The 20682-nt window shown below is 42.4% G+C and overlaps 1 protein-coding gene across 10 annotated transcripts in view; it reads left to right on the top strand.

The window, feature by feature from the left end:
* Positions 1 to 3304: 3304 nt before the first annotated feature.
* Positions 3305 to 20682, top strand: part of NEO1 (neogenin 1) — a 156181-nt gene continuing 138803 nt past the window's right edge. For 5 of the 10 annotated variants that reach the window (XM_088446289.1, XM_088446276.1, XM_088446267.1 and 2 more), the window contains exon 1: positions 3306 to 3637. In XM_088446289.1, coding sequence (XP_088302415.1) covers positions 3358 to 3637 — 280 coding nt within the window. In that variant the 5' untranslated portion in view covers positions 3306 to 3357. Of the gene's footprint in view, positions 3638 to 20682 lie in introns of all 10 variants that reach the window. The other 5 variants (XM_088446300.1, XM_088446243.1, XM_088446298.1 and 2 more) reach the window with 2 other exon arrangements.

Below are 20682 nucleotides of genomic sequence, written 5' to 3'. Positions count from 1 at the left end.
TCGGGATTGGCTGTGCTGCAGGGCCTACGACATCACTCACAGACATATATTCTGTACACACAATTGCACTATGCGATATGTCGTTCGTCGGCTGATTGAACAACATGTTGCATAGTGTGTACCCAGCATTAGACAAATGTTGGAGTTTTTGAGGTAATGAGTGGTAGTAGATCAGTGAAGCAGTCGGGAAGCCGACAGACGGAATCCCAGCCATAGGCTTCCCGACTGTCTAATCCCGGCAAGGGGTTAAATGACAGGCGTCGAAATCCTGATGCCTGTCATTTTACCTACGCCGGGAGCCCGACACCCGGCTTAACGATCAAAGGTAAGTCGGCGGCAGACAGCCGCGGGGGGAGGGTTAGGGTTCACGGGGGGGACTTAGGGTTAGGCACCCCCCCGGGAGGTTAGGGTTAGGCTAGGGGAAGGGAGGCTTAGGGTTAGGCATCCCTAATGGAGGGTTAGGGGGTAGAATAGGTTAGTGAATACTTACCTTTCGACGATCAGGAATTTCACTGCTGCCGGGATTTGAACCATACTGAATCTGTAAATTATCCATTTAAGGCCCGTATTCAATTAGAGGCGAAAATTCGGAAAGGTTTCGCCTGTCTGACTTTCCGCCTCCTTCGCCTGTTTCAGAGGCGAAAACTTTTCGTGCACTTCCCTGCTTTTCGCCCTATTCAATTCCAAACCACATGAAAACGGAAGTCGGCAAATGCAGAACAGGCGGAAAGTACTGTCAGATGTGGGGAACTCAGTCTGTACCCCAAAAAAAGATGAACTAACAGGGAATCAATGTACATGTGTCATAATACCCCTAATAAAAGTGTTTGGGGAACTTAAGTGGTTTAAATAGCTTCTTATTAGTGTCTATGCAAAAGTGGTGAAGAATGGCATAAAGCTGTATATTTTGGTGAAAATAAGTAGTCCAGTCAAATATGGGGTACTTGAAAATGGGTGCAAGCATATTTTAATGTTTCTTAAGTGAACTTTTAAAAAATGTCAAAAACAAACCTGCTACATGCACCTGCAATCCCAAAAACACCTGACCCATCCTTGCAGAACCCTCAGAAGTCTATTTCGCTAGTTTTTATGCTTGTTCCCCCACTGTTTCACCACAAAAATGAAAGTACTTTTTTGGGGTGTTTAGTTTTTTTCTCTCCATGATTTGGCCTTTGGGGGACTGTGCCAAGGGATCTGGGTTGTTTCTCCATGTTTAAACCCCAAAATAAAGATTTTGCACTCTTCTCCTGCTATTGCATTGAGTTTCCGCGTAGGCGAAATATGGCTGGAATTGAATTTGGAGATAACTTCCAACCAGGCGAAAAGCGGCAATAGGCAAAACTTTTCAACCAATTACAGCTTTTCGCCTCTAATTGAATAAGCCTCCCACCCACTGACAGTTCTTTAGAAGATTTGGCACTTAGCAACCACGGATAAACTTTCTGCATATCTCAATAATACATTTTATAAACAAATTGAAATTTGGCGTGATTGGTTCATTTATTAGCTCAGCATCTTAAAAGGTCCACGTGAGTATGTACACTTCCTACACTATTAGCCCCACTGTCTCTCTACATACAAATTTAAAAATGACATAATTTAATATGATTTATGGCTGACTGCGTGGCCAGCTAGGCAGCTGGTCATCAACATCCTGCTTAATGATGGGCCTATTTTTTATGTGAGGACTGGAAGTATGGCTCCATCTGCCCTAAAGTTAAGCCGGCTCTGACTATTGAAAACATTCACTAACTAACATTGCTTTTCGCTGTCCACCATGCAGAGCTTAAGTCACTATTACCACACTAGTTATATGGACCCAGTAGCCAGCCCCCTACTCAGCCCAGCTATACTTAGCCGTTGTTGGCAAAATGGAACTCCGTTCCTGCTGGTCTGTCTGCCTAAATACCATGGAGAGAGCCATGGAAGGGGGAGTGCATGCCCCAGCTCTCTTTGTGCATGACGGAGGCCATACAGACCACTGTTGATTATATGAAACAACACTTGAGCCCCCTATGAAAATTCAGAACAGGTGCTACAGTGAATAGTAAAAATGGGGGGTGAACTCTTTTAAGGTTTAGCGAGGGCCCTCTAACCTTTTCATGGTTCCTAAAGTGGCCCCAGGGGAAATGTGAACTTGAGATGAGTGGGCTACAGCCACGCTGGTTTTCATTTCCTTTACAAAAAAAAAGTAGGCACTTGTACTGCAGAAACACAGTTGTTTCAGTGTTTTATCCTATTTCAAATTTTTTTTTTTGCAAAATGGAATATAGCAAAAAATCCCAAGTAGCGCTTCTTTGACGCAGATTCAATTGGGTTTGTAACAGTACCTATTCCAGTGGTTCCCAAACTGTGTGCCGTGGCACCCTGGGATACCTCAGATTGGTGGTCCAGCACCAAATCAAATTATTTAAGGTCAATTTAATGTAAATATGTGGACAAACAGAAGCGCAAACCTGTCCACCACCACATAACTGACCCTATGGATGACAGGTAAGCACAATGTACTTCACTTTACTACATTGTTTTCAAATCTCTCAATAGCAAACTGAAATTTAAGGGTTCCGTGAAACCAATGCTGATACTCTAGGGCGCCGTGATTCAAAAAAGTTTGGGAACCACTGGCCTATTCAATTGCAGCCCGCACTTACCATGCATACCCTCCTGAGGTGCGAACAGATATCTGCGTTAAGTAGGGCGTTCTGGCCTTACAGCGGCTGCATTAACTCATAGCTCCATGTACTTAACCGAGTTTTCTATGGGTTACAGCGGGAGGAAATGGATAGAATTGAATAGCCCAGGGTAGGCACTGCGGCTAACTGGATTTGCCCCTTTGTGCTTTTTATTCATTTAGCCCCATACATGGAAAATGATGGAGGAGTGATCTCCCACCACCCTGATGAGGTAAAACCCAATATGCAGCTTCCAGTATGTGCTATACTGTATATATATACAAATATAGCTCATCCAGCTGCCACCAAATGACAAGAAAATACAGAAACGAAACTAGGAGAGTGGCGTAGACGTGGTCTCCTGTGGGCCTGTGGTTGGCGCCCTACGTTCTCTCGCATTTCTCCCCGGCTACAGCAGCACACAGGAGGAGGAGGAGGAGAGAAAAAGAGACAGTCTCCGTCTCCCCTCACCGCGAGTCGGGGAAATACATTATGATGATTACATTGCAGCCTGCTGGGCTGGCTGGGAGAGTGACGTCACGGGGAAGCTGAGGGGGCGGAGCAGTCCTCGATATTCTCGTGCACGCGACGCCTGAGGGCGTGTTCGTAGTACAGCGCGTGCTGGCAGCGGGGACGCGCTCCTCATGCCGTGGTGGGCGTGGCCATCAGCGCGCCGCCTCGTGTGATGCGGTTGCGGGAACGCGCACAGTGCGGGAGCGCGCCGCGTGCTCGGTGCTGCTCGGTTGGCTGCTTCACGCTGCGGGCTGCAGTCGGCGTTAGGGTGAGATCCGGGTCTGTGGTGCGAGTCTTCTTTAGGGATGCTGAGAAGCAGGATTCGGTGAGAAGGTGCGGGATGGCGGCCTGGGGCCCCCCGGAGTTAGGTGTCCGGATCACCCGGGGGCTGCTCGCAGTCTCCATCTATCTCATCTTAGGGCAGGAGCCGGCTGGAGCCGCGAAGACTGCAGGTGAGGAGCCAGGGCCCGGGTTGGTCTCAGGGGGAGGTGGCGGCTGAGGAGGACACTGATTGGAGTGTGGGAGAAGCTGTCGGAGCGCGGTGCTGGACTGGGCAGTGCGTGCACACCGGGCTCAGGGTCACTCACACCCCAGTGACCTGACTGCAAATGTCACCAAACGGGCTAACACAATCAGCCAGTAGTGGGTATCAGAGTTCAGTGTAGGGGCTGCACCAAATGGGGCTCTCCCCGGTGTGCCACAGTGTGCGGGATGTGTTGTAGTGACTAGTATGGGTAGACCCATAAATTGGATTTTGGAAGCGACTCTATGGACGTGGGCAGGATGGGGCTCCCAGGCAGGGTCACATGGATTCTGTTCTGCCTACTACCCTGAGCATGATAGCGGCAGCTTGTTGCCCAGCTGCACCCAGACTACTGTCCTGGAGCTTCGTTAGTGGCAGATTTCTATCACATGGTGTACAGTGTATTCTGTGTGACTGTAGTACAGATTGCATTCCTCAGGGTGCACATACCTGTGGCATTAGCTGTGATTTGGTGCCACACAGTTTGGGCCAAAAATGCTCTGTGGACTTTTGTTCTTGTACCATTGGGTATCATCTGCACCTCTGACTTCTTTCACCCTGCAACTTGTGCTCCATTATTATACAACAGTAATAATACTCCCTTGGAATGCTACTCCATTTTATGCCACATCTATTCCGCCAATCCTTACCGTGTGTTTATTATCTGACTTGCTCATCTCTTTATACATATACCAGGCTCCAGTATATATTGTTTAATTTGTGCCTTCTCAGCAGTATATTGTACACATGTACAGGCTTCTGTGATGGTTGTCAAATGAAAATGCACAGCAGATAATTCATTGATTATAGTGGTAATTTAATAGTTGGAATTTTATTTTTAAAAAGCCTCTTGTGTTTACAAATGTGGGAAAATTGTTTGGAAATAAATATATGCCATATTTATGGACATGCCCAGTAAATACTAATGCCCATGATTTTTGTCAGTCTGAGTGAGAATCTTAATTACACCTTCATTTTCATGTGCAATAGAAGTAACATATTTTACTTTGACTAATGTTGGTACAATTAATGTGGAGACACTTGAATATTTCCATACGCTTGTGCGTAATGGGTAAAAACGTATGTCTGTCTATAGATCGAATGTGTGTAATAAACTGGCTTTTCCAGCAGTTATACTGTACATAAGTATGCAGCGATAGAATATTTTTCCATTGATGCATAATTACTCTTGTTGCAAATGCAACTGATTTTCTTAAGGCGCTGTTGTGTAAATATTTTACTAAAGTACATATTTAATAATTAATGTAGAATTCATATATTTGTGCAGTAATTCCTCATATTTGCCAGCTAGCTGCTCAGAATGCTGATTAGGTTGTCCACACAAATGCTGATCTTTGGTTATGTGCACCCACAGAATCAATTTGTTAACAAAGGAATGAAGGAAAAAAAAACCCCACATCAATTCATTTTCTGGTAGTAAAGGAGATATACAACATTACTGATGTTTACATTTTAATTTAATTTGTTTGACACTGTTTAGTATTTTCATGAAACCATGGAATGGCGTCTGTGCTAGATTATTATCTGTCTGGTAATTGAATTAGGAAATGTTGTAAGGGGGATTCTGAGTAATAGATATCAAGAACACAGTGCTGAATGCGGATTTATTCTTATAAACTGCTATTAGCTGAAGGGCAACAAGAATGTTAGGTGTCTGAGTGAAGATTTTGGGATCTCTTCCCTCTGCCGTCTTGCTGTATTAATTACACATCATGGACCATAAGTCATTTGGTTACTTTATGGATTTAATTGTTCTCTTGTCTGATTTTATAGCATCATTTTGTATCGTTTATGCAGTCAAACTCTGTAGATATGTTACTCTAAGATAAGATATTGCTGAATCCTCTACCTCGCACGCTGGTAGGAATGAATGTATTTGTTTTTTTTAACCTTTTTATGAAAAAATGTATCACAGATCATTTGCCTCATTGAAATGGATATAAAGTTCCTTTTCTGTATCATGGCTATATCATATCACAATGATACGTAATATTTTACATCTGCCATTTGTAGACCCTGTACTTTCTGCTCTTAGCAGTGGTGTGACGTCATCTTTTAAATAATGTGTGATTTGCTGCATGCCGTGATTGGCAATTATATAGTATAAGAAATTGTATGGACATGATGGCACCCTTCACATGTGACGTTCTGCAGCCAATCCTGAACTACAATCATCTCTGTCCTTACTTTAGTACCAGTGTCCAGTGTGTGATATTGGAAATTACAGGTTACTATAGAAACCTTGCATCTGTCATATATTTTTCACCTCCGTGTTTTACTAATGTGTGTGATTTCCCAGAATGTCTGGCCAACATTTAGGGGGACTTGCTCCTTTCTTGATATCAAATGTTCCATTAGAAAAATATCTGTATATTGAAAAAAACAATTTTTATTGGGGATGCAGGCTAAATAAAATACACACACTTACAACCAGGTAGTGTGCTTTTTTTTTTTCTCATATTACTGCAAGTGCAATAGTATAAGGCATATTGTAGAAGGCAATAGTAATAAACAATGAGCTTTTGCTGTCTATACCGTGCAAATGTGACTACAGATATAAATTGTCTTCCAGAAGCTGATGAGATCATTATTTATCAATAAAACACTGCGCTTTGTACATTTATTATCAGATGCTCTTGGTAATAAAATGGATTTGTTCCTGTACCATTAAAATATTGTGGAATATTCTGTCTTGTTCAGTTCCTGTGGTTTTTGGTTTCTCCTTCATGATACAAAGGAAATAACTTAGCTGCTACTTATCTGGTCCTATGCAGTGGTTTGTCTCAAAATCTTCCTGTGCTATTAGTTTAAACTACTTCAATAATTGGACATGAACATTTCACAGCAACCTCCCCCTAATGGTTGTGTAATACTGCATGTAAGTTTTTATTAATTGTTTCTCTGTGCAGGTTGTGAATCCCTCTTTCTCTTGCTGTCACTATTATAACCATACATGTTACATTGTCAGCGAGCATGAAAATTATAGGGGCAGCTTGGTGGCACAGTGGTTACCATTGTTGCATCACAAAAATGTGTTGCATTCCAACCAGGCACCTATGTGTGGATTTTTTATATCCTCCCCATGTTTGAATAAATTCCCCAGTATTGTCCGATATTCTCTCTCAGCCCAAAAACATACTGATAGGTAATTGGCTTCTGAGAAAATTGTACCATGTGCTGTGTGAGTGGTCAGAGTGTTATAGGGCAGCAGTTCCCAAACTTTTTCAAATCACTTGCGCCCTGGAGTGTCAGCATTTTTACCATGGCACCCCTGCGCCAAAAGTTTCTTATTGAGAAATTCAGCTAAAATTAAACAAAGTAAATTGTGCTTATATGTCACCCTTAGGTTCCGTTATGTGGTGGTTGACAGGGCTGCGCTTCTTTTTGTCCACATATTGTTTGATTTGCAGTCATTAGCCCTGGTTTTGCCTATGGTCTATTACACTGACTAAAAATAATTTTATTTGGTCCTGGACCACCAATCCAAGGCACCTCGGCAAGTGCCCTGAGGCATCCAGTTTGGGAACCACTGTTATAGAGAATTGAGGTGGAAATGTATCAATCTAAAGATTGGAGAAGTTGTCCCTAGCAAACCCTCATCTTCTACCTATAATTTTATAGAACAGTGGTAAGCGACCTGTAGCACTCCATATGATGTGGAGCTACATATCCCAGCATGCCTTGCCACAGTTTTGCAGTTAGAGCATGCTACATTTGTGTCAAGGCATGCCGTGATGTATAATTCCACAGGTTGCCTACCCCCGTTCCATAAAATGATAGGCATAAGCTGATTGGTTGCTAGGGGCTTCTTATCTACTTGTTCTCACTTTAGAAGGTTTGATACATTTTACTTTTTAGAATGTAAGCTCCAAAGGGGCAGGGGCTGATGTGAATGATTAAATATTCCCTATACAACAGTGCGAATATGATCGGCGCTATATAAATAATAAATAAAACCCTTTCAGGTTATTAGTTGTGTCCATAAACCTATCATAGCTGTTATAGCTGATTAATACACGCCATCACTTTCAGATTACACCATGAGCTCAATTGAATTGGTATAATGGAGAGAACGTCCGGCCACAGAAGGTAAGAGGACCTTTGGTTGCATGTGCTTGAAACATAAAAGGAGAACTAAAGTGAGGGGAAAAGGAAACTGCAAGACCTACAACCAATAAGAGGTATTTAAGGATATCTCTTTGCCACAAGAATTGAATGAAGCCAGAGAAAGTTCATTAGATTGGTGGCACAATGGAGGAAACCCTTGCAGTACAGAAGGGTTTTGACTAGTTTCCAAGAGGATCACTGGCATGGTAAATACCAGTGCGACTGCAATATGTATTATTGTGATAAGCGGCATTCTAGATTGTTAGCACTGGCTATTGATAAATAATGGAACTGGCTCTAAACTAGGGCTTTGTTCACAGGCTTATTCAGTTAATATTGAATTCCATGGAAAATAAGAGCACTAAATAAAAAAGAAAGGGGGCATTCTAAAGGTTTGTATCCACTTCCTGACTGTGAAACGAGAGCACGATTACGACATTGTAATCGTGCTGTCGCTTCACAGTCTGTGATGTGCCTACACTGAACGTTCAGTGTAGGCACATTTATCATCCCCGTACATGCTGAACTTGACGTGATCGTCAGGTTGACCAGCATGTACGGGCGATGATAGATTTTACATGGCCGATTTGCGGAAGATTAACAAGCAATTGAACGGTAACGATGTTGTTATCGTTCAATCGGCCTGTTTAATCGCCTAGTGCAGTAGTGGCGAACCCTGGCACTCCAGCTGCTATGGGACTACATATCCCAGCATGCACTGCCAGAGTTTTGCTGTTAGGGAATGCTAGAACTATGGCAGGGCATGCTGGGATATGTAGTCCCACTGCAGCTGGAGTGCCAGGGTTCGCCAATACGCACCTTTTCTCAGGCTTCTAAACGCACTAAAGAACAAGGCAGATCTCTTAAAAGAGCACAACAATAAATAGCCAGTAATGGAATGCTCAATAGGATTTTGGGATCTATTCAGCATCAGTGTCGATATTGTCCCGAATATTTTCGGACAACATCAAAGCAATTTGCTTTTCTTTTTCTCAGTCCAATTACACAGCTTTGCAAAAATGTGTGTGTTTATACTTTATTTTAAATATATTATACATTTTTTTTTTTATATAAGTACCTGGTAGGTGTCTGTCTGTTTGTTACGGGCTAATCTTGAGAACCACTGGTCGGGTTTTGATGCAGTTTTCACTATTCTATACAGCATTTGTTAAGGAAGGTTCAGGTGTATGAAACATTAATGTATGACAAAAGGGAGCCAAGCAGTGACGATTTTAGTAAAGCAAGTCAATGATAAAAACTGACGTCCAAGCACTTTCTTGGTTTACTCTGCCCAAACAGTATAAGATCTATCACAATGATGGACAATATTTTATACCATGTAGAGATTGATATGTATTATATACATTTTTCTGGAGAAACCGGATAAGCCCAGTTTATTGATACAAAAATTCAGTTTCTCCTTTTTTTTTTTTTTTTTTACCGAACCTATTTAATTTATGTGAAAAACGATTCTTTAATGTCAAACGAGTCCAATTCCTGGTAAAGCTGGCCATAGTGATGTGTCCACGATCCGACATCATGCACGATTTCCCTTGAAAACTATCCTCGGCAGCTATGCACACAATTTGGTGTTTGCAGTGTCCAATCTTCAAACGATCTATCGTGCAGCCAGACAGTTCTCCAGTGCATTTGTATCACAGATTGGCAGATGTGCCCTACAGGACGGTAGATCTGAATATGCGATGTACGACCAGTGCCGCTTACACAGGAAAAAAAGGCCAAACAATATGTACCTTAAACTCCGCTCCTGTGTCCGCCGCCGTCTGGTCCACCTGGCTGTTCCTCGGAACTATGGGAGAGACGTCATGACATCTCTCCCATAGTGCCCGTGGGGGGGAGCCGGAAGCTGCAGTTAAGGAGACAACCGGGCGCTTACTGGTAATAAAATCCTAGTGGGCGCCTGCAGGCGTCCGGCAAATGGAGCCTTCCTGCGGCGCTGTTGGATGCAGGGGCTATGGACCCCTGATCCGGCACCCGGTGCGCACGCACCTCCACAAATATGTGTGTGTGTATGTATATGTGTGTATATGTACAGTACAAACGTTTTAGGCAGGTGTGGAAAAAATGCTGCAAAGTAAGAATGCTTTAAAAAATTGAATTGTTAATCGTTTTATTTATCAGAATGCAAGATAAGGGTTTTTCTTGTATAATGCCATTTTCAGATTGAAATTTCCCATGGTAGCCATAGGGTAAAGAGTGTAAATGGATGGAATAGTAGAAACAATAGTGGAACAAGGGGGGTGACTTGCATATAGCCCCTATATTCTAATAACACAGGCTATAATTGTTATTGCATAATTACAACTATGATTTTTTTATTTTTCAACTTCCCTTTTGTAAAACATAAGAAAAAAATTATTGTATTTTATAGTGAATTCTAATTATTAGAAAAATACAAATTACTTATTGTCTTTCCATGATCATAATTGCCATCCTGAAAAGAGCTATGCATAGGTCATTTGTTCTTAATATTACGTTCTGGGAAAGCCTGTTTGTGGGGAGGTTTTTTGTAATTTGTGTATTATTATTATTGTTATTATTATTATTATTATTATTATTATTATTATTATTATTATTATTATTATTATTATTATTATGCCATTATATTCTATTCAATCGTTCTTTGCTCAATGGCAAAAGTTAATATATGCAGAACTGATATTCAAAATGATGAGGACTGTTATCGTTCATCATCCGTAATATCGTCCAGTGGGTATGCAGTCAACAAGCAGCGATGCGCGCTCCCATTGGTCGTTGATTGATGACCTCTTTCATCGCCCATACTTGCAGGGCAACCTAGCAATATTGTCAGGTACAGGGATGAGGGAGGGTGACGTCACTGAATTATATCGTTCAGTGTGGGTGCTCAATGTCAACGACGTTGAGCCTGGCACTGCAGGGCAATCGCTCATGGAGCATATGATCTAGTGGATACCCTCCTTTTAGTCATAGGTTGCTCCATCCTATAGGCAACGAGACAAAGTACCCTCCTTCCTGGCCCACAACATGCCCCACACTGTTGCTTCACTGGCTGCTGACCACAGGTCAAATGTGGTACCTGAATCTGTAATAGCAGTAGGGACTTAAGCTCTTCCCTGCCCCAAACTATGCTCGTTACCAAGCTCACTACTGAACTTAGCAGCCTGTGACTGGGTTGGTGGGGGCAAGGGCGATTATGTAAATAAATGTGCTACATTGGGCAGCAGAAATGGGTGTATTGCCTCAAGGTTATCTGTATAATAAGCTTTGTTCCAGCACCAAGAGGTGATCAGTAATGGTCTGCCTGTCCATCTGTCCTACATTTAGCCTCTTGATTTTTTTTCTATAAGCTATAAATTACAAAAATATTATTATGAATATGGGCTTTCTTTTTAATTGCTATACATTTTTTATAAAAACAGGGGTAAGCTCAAATCTGAATGCTCTTGATAACGAGTGCTAAAGCCAGACAATAATTCAATGTTTTTCATGATTATCAAGTCGTTAGGGCTCTGGTCCTTTTATACATATATTATTATAAACTGCTTTTGAATCAATCTCCATTGGAATGCGGCCTATAAATTCACTAGGAACCAGTGACCTCACTGAGGCCTGTCTCATTTATTCATGATCTGTACCACAGGTTTCCAAATTCGGTACTCAGGACCCCAAACAGTGCATGTTTTCCAGGTCTCCTCACAGAATTACAAGTGAAAATCATTAGCTCCACCTGTTGAACTTTTAAAATGCTTTAGTGAGTAATGAATACACCTGTGCACCTGCTGGGTGACCTTGAAAACGGGAAATCTGTTTACATATTGAGACTTTGTAAACATGACTATAGTAAATAAAACAAATAAAATTGCCTCCAAAAATGATATGCGGGTAAATCCTTTAGTGTTTCAACATGTGAACATATTAAATAGCAGTGTGAGCCATCATAATAGCTCTATAAATTCAAAAAGGTAGATGGGTAAGAGTCCATACCATAAATCGATGGTGAGTGTCAATCTAGGTTATTAGAGAACGGGTTCCGGACATCACCCTTTTCCAGATACTCACGAGGCATAAGTGTACATGGTGTCGGTGAGTCGCTCCTGCACAACCATCCAACGCGTTTCGAGCTTACAAGCTCTTTATCAAGGCTGTGTGCAGTGAGAGAATATGACTGTCTATTAAAGCTGTGTATATTTGCGTCACCGGAAGTGGCTCTGACTTCTCTTTCGGTTTCGCGATTTTCTCAGAAGGGTCTTTTAAATGTTGTTTTCCAAGTCTTTGATTGCCCAATGTGATCCTTTCATTGGGGATCATAAAGACTAAGGAAACAACCTTTAAAGACCCTTCTGAGAAAATCGCGAAACTGGAAGTGACTTCAGAACCACTTCCAGTGACGCAAATCTACACTGCTTTAAAAGACAGTCATATTCTTTCACTGCACACAGCCTTGATAAAGAGCTTGTAAGCTCGAAACGCGTTGGATGGTTGTGCAGGAGCCAATCTCCTACACTATGTACACATAAGCCTTGTGAGTATCTGGAAAAGGGCGGTGTTCCTAATAACCTGGATTGACACTCCTCATCGATTTATGGTATGGACTCTTACTCATCTACCTTTTTGAATTTATAGAGCTATTCTGACGGCTCACACTGCTATTTAATATGTTCACATGTTGAAACGCTAAAGGTTTTAACCGCATATCGTTTTGGAGGCAATTTTATTAGTTTTTTTTTTTTTTACTATAGTCATGATTAGATATTGAGACTTTGAGGTTAAATCTTCATACCTCTATGTTGGACGACTGGATGCACTTTACCAATGTTTACAGGAACTATTGCTGCTAATTCATTATTTTTTTTATAATATTTTTGTGTTCTCTAAATAAATATATATTTTATAGCAACCATCAGCACTAAGTGTCACTACATCTACCCTGAGGGATTAGGGACTAACCCAGTTAGTGTTCACGAGCTGCTTTTGGGGGTGCGCTCAGAGACTCACCATACAATTACTGATCTATACAGTCTATCAATTCAGTGGGAGCACTGGCTCTGCACAGATCATGGCTACCTCCATTGTCTGTATGGGAGGTGGGACACTTCAATAAATAAGGACTCAATCTCTGTGTGAGAAGCTGAGCACAACTACTTTGCTAAATATTTACAGAATAATCACAAAACATAATGTTGACTTTGTATGTTTTTTCTATTCTTAAGCCGCCCTTACACGGTGCGATAGGCACCTTGCGCTCCGACGGCTGACATATTGAGTGGTCCCCACACACGGAGCGATCCACTGTCCGACCGCCCAATATGTCGGTACCCCCTCCTCCCCCCGCATAGCGCTTCATGGGATCATACATCGCATCCCCAGTCAACTGAACATGCAGAAAGATCTGGAGGTGTGAAGTACGATCCCACGGGAGTGCGCACTGGTCGATATGCCCATACGCTGTACGATATAGCAGCGATATCGTACCAGTCTGTCGGATCGGCTGCTATATCTCACTGTGTATGGGAGCCTTTAGGCCTCATCTGATGCTATTTAAGAGTAGAAAATCATATCTGCCTTTTCTCACTGTATTGTGAAAATACAATCTAGTACTATTAATTCTTCTCTGCCTGCATTAAGGTTAAACTGACATATATGCATTTTCTTCTTGTGTCTTATTTTAAATCAAACATGTTTGAATTGGGCTTTCTTTTCTCCCATATCATCAGAATTCCAGAAGCCTTTCATACTATATTTCTTCAAGTACAGGGATAAAGGCAGATCTGCCTAAAGTTACAAAGTAAGCAGGCGGAAGGCTTTACATTTTTTTTTCTTCAGAGACTCCTGCCGCTGAACTACTACCTACATCAGCATGAGAATATGAAATAATCTTTTAATTTGTAGTATCTATCATGCAAAAGCTGCTCCTCTTATGAGTTAGACTTTGAGCAGTGTGTACAATCTTCCTGCAGTCTTATGCAGCTTTATAGAACAAATCAAGGTATTTTGCCTGTCTGCAGTGCAGCACAGAGCAGGCAAGTGTAATTGAAGCTTGCGAAGTAGTCATTGTTGCACCTGTGTACATTGCCCACTAAGGGGTAAATTTACTAAAAGTTGAGTTTGCCGTCGAACCCGATTCGCTGGACATTTTGATTGTGATTTGATACGATTTCAATCGTAATGCGTGTTTTCCGATTAAAATCGCAAATCCAGTATACCCCTGAAATTGCAATGGCATTTGCCATCAGAGACTGCCTTGAGGTTTGACCTCCCACAGAAGAACAGTTTTCACATCCAAACACGCCACTGTTTTGGTGGTTTATTGATTTTGTGTATTAAGCTGCAATTTTTGGGCAATTTCAATCTGAGATTTGCATTGTTCTCTATGTTAAGTTTGCGATGTTTGGTCCACTTGGTGCTTTGTGTGGTTTTGTTTTGTTGTGTTTTGAGGTGCGATTTCAGTGCAATTTGTTTTTAGTAAATCCACGATTCGCAAAATCACACCTCTGTCTAAAAAAAAAAAAAAAAAAACAATCAAAAACAAATATTAGTAAATTTATCCCCAAAACCTAATTCAGAGATGCACAATGGCGATGTTTGCACAGTGAGTCGCACTTCGCATGCGTCATGTTTAGTGTTCGTTGACGCTCAGTGAGGATTTATTCGCAAAGAAGGACAATTTGTGGGAGGCGATGAGAACTCAGGTGTGTCATGACCATTTATGGGGTGTATCTCAGCCTGCTACTGCTATCCCGTATACAGTAAAAATGGCTCCTGCGACTCAGTTCCAATGGCCATTCTGCGCAACCATAGGGTTACTCAGAAGGCCGATAATCGTCTGATTTGTGACCGATGCTGCATCTTTGTACACAGTTATTTGGATTTGCAAAGCCGCCGGTGGGCATCTCAATACAAATCCAGGTGGCTGCGGCATTTGCACATTTTGACACAAACATTGGGTGCAAATTTGCAGCGACAGCATCTCTGAATCAGATCCTAATTGGGCAATTTAATTATTTTATCTCACCCCATCTCCCGTCTAAAGTGATGGGAGATCGGGTTGCCATGTTCAATTATCTTGGGCGCCTATGCATATCGGGCATGTCAGCCTGCAGGGCTGTGAGCAGAAATGTGTGCCCCAATGGCTCTACGTTCCCGAACAGAGCAACAATTGAGTTGCTCTCTCGGTTGCCGGCACCATCAGCCGAGGGTGAAAAGAATTGACTCCCCCACTGTTAGTCTTGTTTAGGGTTCAGTGTGTCTCTATTCAGGACCAGTACAAGTTTTCCTCTAGGCCGTTATGCACATAAGTGTACTGCTTGTTTAAATTGCACTGATTTCATGGGGGGAATTCAATTGTTAGTACCAGTGGCTCTTACTAATGGGCTTTTGACAGAGCAATTCGCTCGGGTGCGAATAGCCGCAGGAGCGCACATTTTAGCTCCCTCCTGAATGTATGAAAAGTCAGTGGTTTGGCCGCACTAACCATGATTTTAGACTGGTTTAGCTGTTTTATGTGGCTAAACACTGCCTAAATAGGCGCCACAAGGCATGGGCTCCCAAAAACAATTAACACACTCTGATCTTCCATCCCTTTAGGCGGGAGATCGATGCAATAAAATGATTGAATTCCCCCCATTTGTATTGCACTCATTCTGCATAAATTTCAAATATTTACTTGCGTTCCATATCTCTTACTATCAGAGATGTACGTAAACCATCGGGTTTGCGTGCATCTATGAATTAGGCCCTTTGTGTTGATATAGATGTCTAAGAAATCATGTTTTTTTGGTAACTTTTACCACTTGTGTGTTTGGAAATTCTGTATTATGCCATTGAAGGAGTCATGCAGTTTCATTGTACATACCTTGAATAGATTGCTTATTTTCAAGTGGCTCATTTCTTGATGAATTTATTTTTGCGGTTTAAAAGAGCTGGGGGTATATTTACTCAAGTGCTGTTTTTTAGAAGTGTAGATGTTGCCCATAGCAACCAATCAGATTCTACTTAATATTTATCCAGCCCTTCTAGAAGATAATAGCTAGAATGTGCTTGGTTACTCTGGGCAACATCTACACTTCTAAAAAAACGCACTTTAGTAAATACACCCCCTGGTGTGAATGTGTTCTTATGCAGGAATGTCTACATTGCGTCCAAATACTCTTCTGTATGTATGTCTTTAAATCAGCAATCCCATGAGAAACAGTGTGTGTGTGTGTGTAACATAAATTGCTGTGGCAGGCTATAAGATAAATGTTTACATTAACCATTTTCTTTCATCCCCCTCCCCCCACTTCTTGATCCTATTACTGATTTTAAAATTCTATACAGTGTCATGATCTACAATGGCAACAACAGACACGTGGCACATATGATCAGCCATACTGGTTATCCTATTCTGGAAAACCAACCTACGGATTTGTAGTACATTATCTTAAAAATGGCTGTCCTAATGCATGCTTAAAAGGTACTTAACTTATATAAAAATAGTTTTATTTAACATTTCTGCTTTAAAAAAAAAAAATGCATACCTATTCAAACCTTCCAAACGCGTACATCATTGAAAAAGTATGCTTCTGGTCACAGACTTTTCTTTTTCATAATGATTATTTTGGTGCTTTTGGACAGTTATTGTTTACTAGCTGAAGTACCTGACGTTGCCCGGGTTTAAATCTTCAAGTTACTAAGTTAAATTATTTGATGTTGTCCAAATCCATCCAGTGGAAGGTCCAGAACAGGCTCTCTGGTTCAAAGTTCTGCCCAGCGTACATTAACGGGAGGTCCGACCGGGACCACAACCCACCACTATGTCTTCTTGGGATCCAATATTACCACTCTGTGACGTTTTTGTCCAAATCCATCCAGTGGAAGGCCCAGAACAGGATCCCTGGGGCAAAGTTATGCCCAGCGTACACCAACGGGAGGTCCAACCGGGACCATAACCCGCCTAAAACCTGGCCAGGATCCAACTGGACCACCTTGCGTTGGTTTCATCCCAATCGGTGCAGGGGTGTCTGAATAACTGGACAAACAAACACAAACAGACCAATTAATTTTATGTATGAGATACCTGATGATGTAGACAAGTCCTTAAAGACTGGACTCTTTACTTTGATAGTGATTGCGGTGTTAGTAGAGTTTTGTATGCAAAGCATTGTCAGTCATGCATTTTGTTTTAAAAAGGTTCCTTCTGGGCTTTATTGAAAATGTCTGTTACTGTGACTGTCCCCAAAACATGCGTGTCAAATCTTCTTTCGTCAGTGCTTTTTAGGAATCTCTGCTGTGTCATTGTTCCGCTCTCCGGGAGAATGTAATCCATGTTTAAATAGATATTGTGTGCTTAGTGGATGATATTTTCTTTACCTTGGTAGCAAAATTAAGACCCTATCTGTGATTTTACATTGGCGTTTGCATAACATTGTTGTGCAGTTTTAGTGGAAAGACTTGAAAATTATTTATAAATATTTGTATAAAGTATGTGCATTCACATTTTACAAGTTCCCAACTGCTGAAACCAAGGACAGGCGTTCAAACCATTTGCGCAGTCTCCGCTTGGCCCGTGGTGTTTAGGTTCTTAGACACCAGTCAGCATTTGGTTATGGGGAACAACATAACCAAACCCATAACCAAATGCTGACGTTTATCTAAGAACCTAAATACTCTGGGCCAAGCGAAGACTGTGCAAATGGTTTGAATGCCTGTCTCATAAATTGGCAGAGACGTGAGCCGGCTCACACAGAGGATCTCCTTGCAGCTCCTGCTAATTTTGTACACCCTCTAACGGCAGACTATCTGTGAGTAGGGGTGTCGGCTGCCACGGAGGAATTACACGTCATATCACTAGCGACGATGGAACTGCTATAATTGGGCGCTTATTCTTATGCACACCGGAGTTTACAGTCAGCGGCTGCCACCTGCCCAATGCTGTCAAGGATACTCTTAAGCTGGGGTACAGTGAATGTGCCAGGCAATTAACCAATTTTTAAAAGCGCATTTGGGGTGGTTTTCAATTGTTTTATCGCGTCTGATCTCCTGTGTTAAGTGACAGGAGATCACGAGGCGATATTCAATTGATTGAGAATATCGTGCTGATCATGCCTAAAGAGATCGGATTTAGCCACGTAAAATGGCTTTTTTTTTTAAGTGCACTTTTCGCGCACTTCAGCTTGCCACCCCTGGGGGAGTACAAGCTGAAATGCAGCCGCCGGCAGCTGTTTGCGCCCGACAGGAGCAACAATTGAATAGCTCCATTGGGCACGAAGGGGGGACAGCTGCCAGCGAAAACAATTGAATGCTGCCCTTGGACCTTATTTATGACATTGAGGTTACTATCAACCTTGTATGAGCAAAATTGTAGGACTTGCAACAAAGTTACACAGCAATACATTCAGGTTGTTTGCTATATAATTAATTGAAATCATCTGCATTTGATTATTTATCCACTGTATAGTATTTATATAAGTGCTATTTTTATTTTTTTTGCTTTTATTTTATTTATGGGATAGATGTATTTTAAACAATAAATGTTTTTCTATGTCTAATATCACACCAGCACATAATGTTGATTTTGTGAATAAGCAGGGAATGCCTACCAATTTAAGGTTCCATAGCTCAGTGGTCACCAAATTGTTGTAAAATCTAAGAGCCAGTTGAAAAGTTTAGGGGCCAGACCAACATGCTTGTTGAAAATAAATCTATATATGCAGGAATGTGGACTTGAATGCTTAGGGCAGGGAACCTTTTTTCTGCCGAGGGCCATTTTGAGAGAGAGAGAGAGAGATATATATATATATATATATATTTATTTATTTGCGGGCCTGGTGCAGGCCATGCCCCCTCCACCTGATGTCACACGGGGGTGGGGGCACAATCGCCGCTGATTTCTGCAATGCCTAGAGCATTCTGAGGATGCTCCAGGGAGCTGTAAGTGCAGCAATGTGACCATCTGAGGTGTCCTAAGGACACTCCAGGAGGCACTGCTGCATCGTTTCTGGCTGCCTGTTGCCATTCTAGGCACCCTGCTACCCAAATGAGGCTAGCAGAAAAAAGCTCAGATGGCCAGACCAAATTATTCAGAGGGCCTTATACGGCACCCGCATGCGATTACCCATCCCTGGCTTGGTGACAATTCAGTTGTGGTTCACGTCCCCTACTGGGCGTCTGTGCGAATAGGAGCCTGACGGAGCAATTAAATTGTTGCTCCATTCAGATGCCTAAAGCTGCGGGGGAACACATTCCTTCTCACAGCCTGCTGAGGTGCGAAAAGAAATGTCTAAAGTTCCACCAGCAGCCCTCTAGCTACTGTGGAACTACACATTCCAGCATACCCTGAAAGCTTTACTGTGGCAGGGCATAATGGGATGTGCAATTCCACAGCAGCTGGGGAAAGGAATGTTGAATAGCTCTGTAGTATACACTATAAGCTGACTAAGACCCAAAATTGTGGAAAAAGGGCCTCATTCAGACCCGCTCGCAAGCGGGTCGATGGTCCATCACTGCACATGCACACTCCGGAGTTGGCTCCGGCCTGTGCATGCGCGAGACCCGTCCAGCGACGGGGGCTCCATCGCTACGGATCTCGCACCAAAACGGGGCGGCTGTCGATTGTGATTGACAGCTCACCCCATTTTGGAGGCAGGCAGGGGGGGTGGCTGGCAAAACTGGCCGTTTGGGGGCGGCCTCAGTAGTGAGCTCACTGGGTCTTGCGATGGACGAGACCCTACCACAAGGGTTTCGTCGCGACCTTCACCTGGTCGATCGCAAAAGCTGTGGGTGGTCATCCACAGGTTAGCGAGCGGCCAGGTAGCCGACTCACAAAAAAAAAATGCTGCCCTGATTCAGAGCGAGCGCTCTGAAAGAGCGTCCGGCTCTGAATTAGGCCCAAAGTACACAATCTAGGGTAAAAAGACAGGTCTGATTCAAGTGTCCTGCGCCATGCATCGTTACTTTTAATCAGTGACTTTATAATAAATCCAGTGATAATTACGTACTATAGTGTGTATTTACGTGCTATGGGTAATTAGGGACTCCCTTTTAAAAATGAGTGGGTCCTGCAGGACGCGATGTCTGCATGGCGCAGCAGCTGGCCCAGTATAGTCCCAAACCAATCCGCTTCAGGCGGCAGGGTCTCCTCCAATGAGGAAGACCCCCCCCCCCCCCTGTCCCCGGCTCGCCACAGCAGTGGGAGAGGGAGAGGGAGAGAGAGGGGGAGAGGGAGAGAGAGAAAAAAAATAAAAAAAATATATATAATGTATTAATCAATGTATAATGTATTAATTAATTATCAAGAAAAATACTCATCACAAGTCCTCCCTCCAGTGTGTAGCGCCCGACAGCCGTTTCGGTGTCAATCCGACACCTTCATCAAGGGCATATCACACAAACAACAACCCCTACCCATATATACACCCAACAATCAAACTATATAGTTTTTGTATGCTTTATATGATCTTGGTGGTTTCACTGTAATGGGGATGTTGTTGTTGTTTTTATTTTGTTTTTTATTTCAATTTGTTTTTTTCTTTGGGTTTCTTTTGTAAAAATTTTTTGTCTATTGTACACCCACCAATGATGTGGATCATGTTCGCTGTGTCACATCACGCACCAATATGCTGGAGTAACCAATCTTTTGGAGATTATGGCGCTTTTACACTGGGGTTCTCTTTGCAGACAGTGTTTATTTGAGTTATTACCTAAGGAGCTATTCAATATTAATTTAGTTTACACTGCCCATTGAGTTGCGTTGCCCTGGTTACCAGTGATTTGATCCGTTTTCCGGATCGTCACTTCCGGTGCTCGCGTTGTTGTTGGGTTGACTTGGTTACCAGTGACCAGTTCCGGTCCCGGAGCGTCACTTCC

Source organism: Taudactylus pleione, unplaced genomic scaffold, assembly GCF_031769625.1.
Source record: "Taudactylus pleione unplaced genomic scaffold, aTauple2 ptg000019l, whole genome shotgun sequence".
NCBI classification, from domain to species: domain Eukaryota; kingdom Metazoa; phylum Chordata; class Amphibia; order Anura; family Myobatrachidae; genus Taudactylus; species Taudactylus pleione.
Note: the sequence above shows the minus strand (reverse complement) of the source record. Positions and strands in the feature narration are given on the sequence as shown.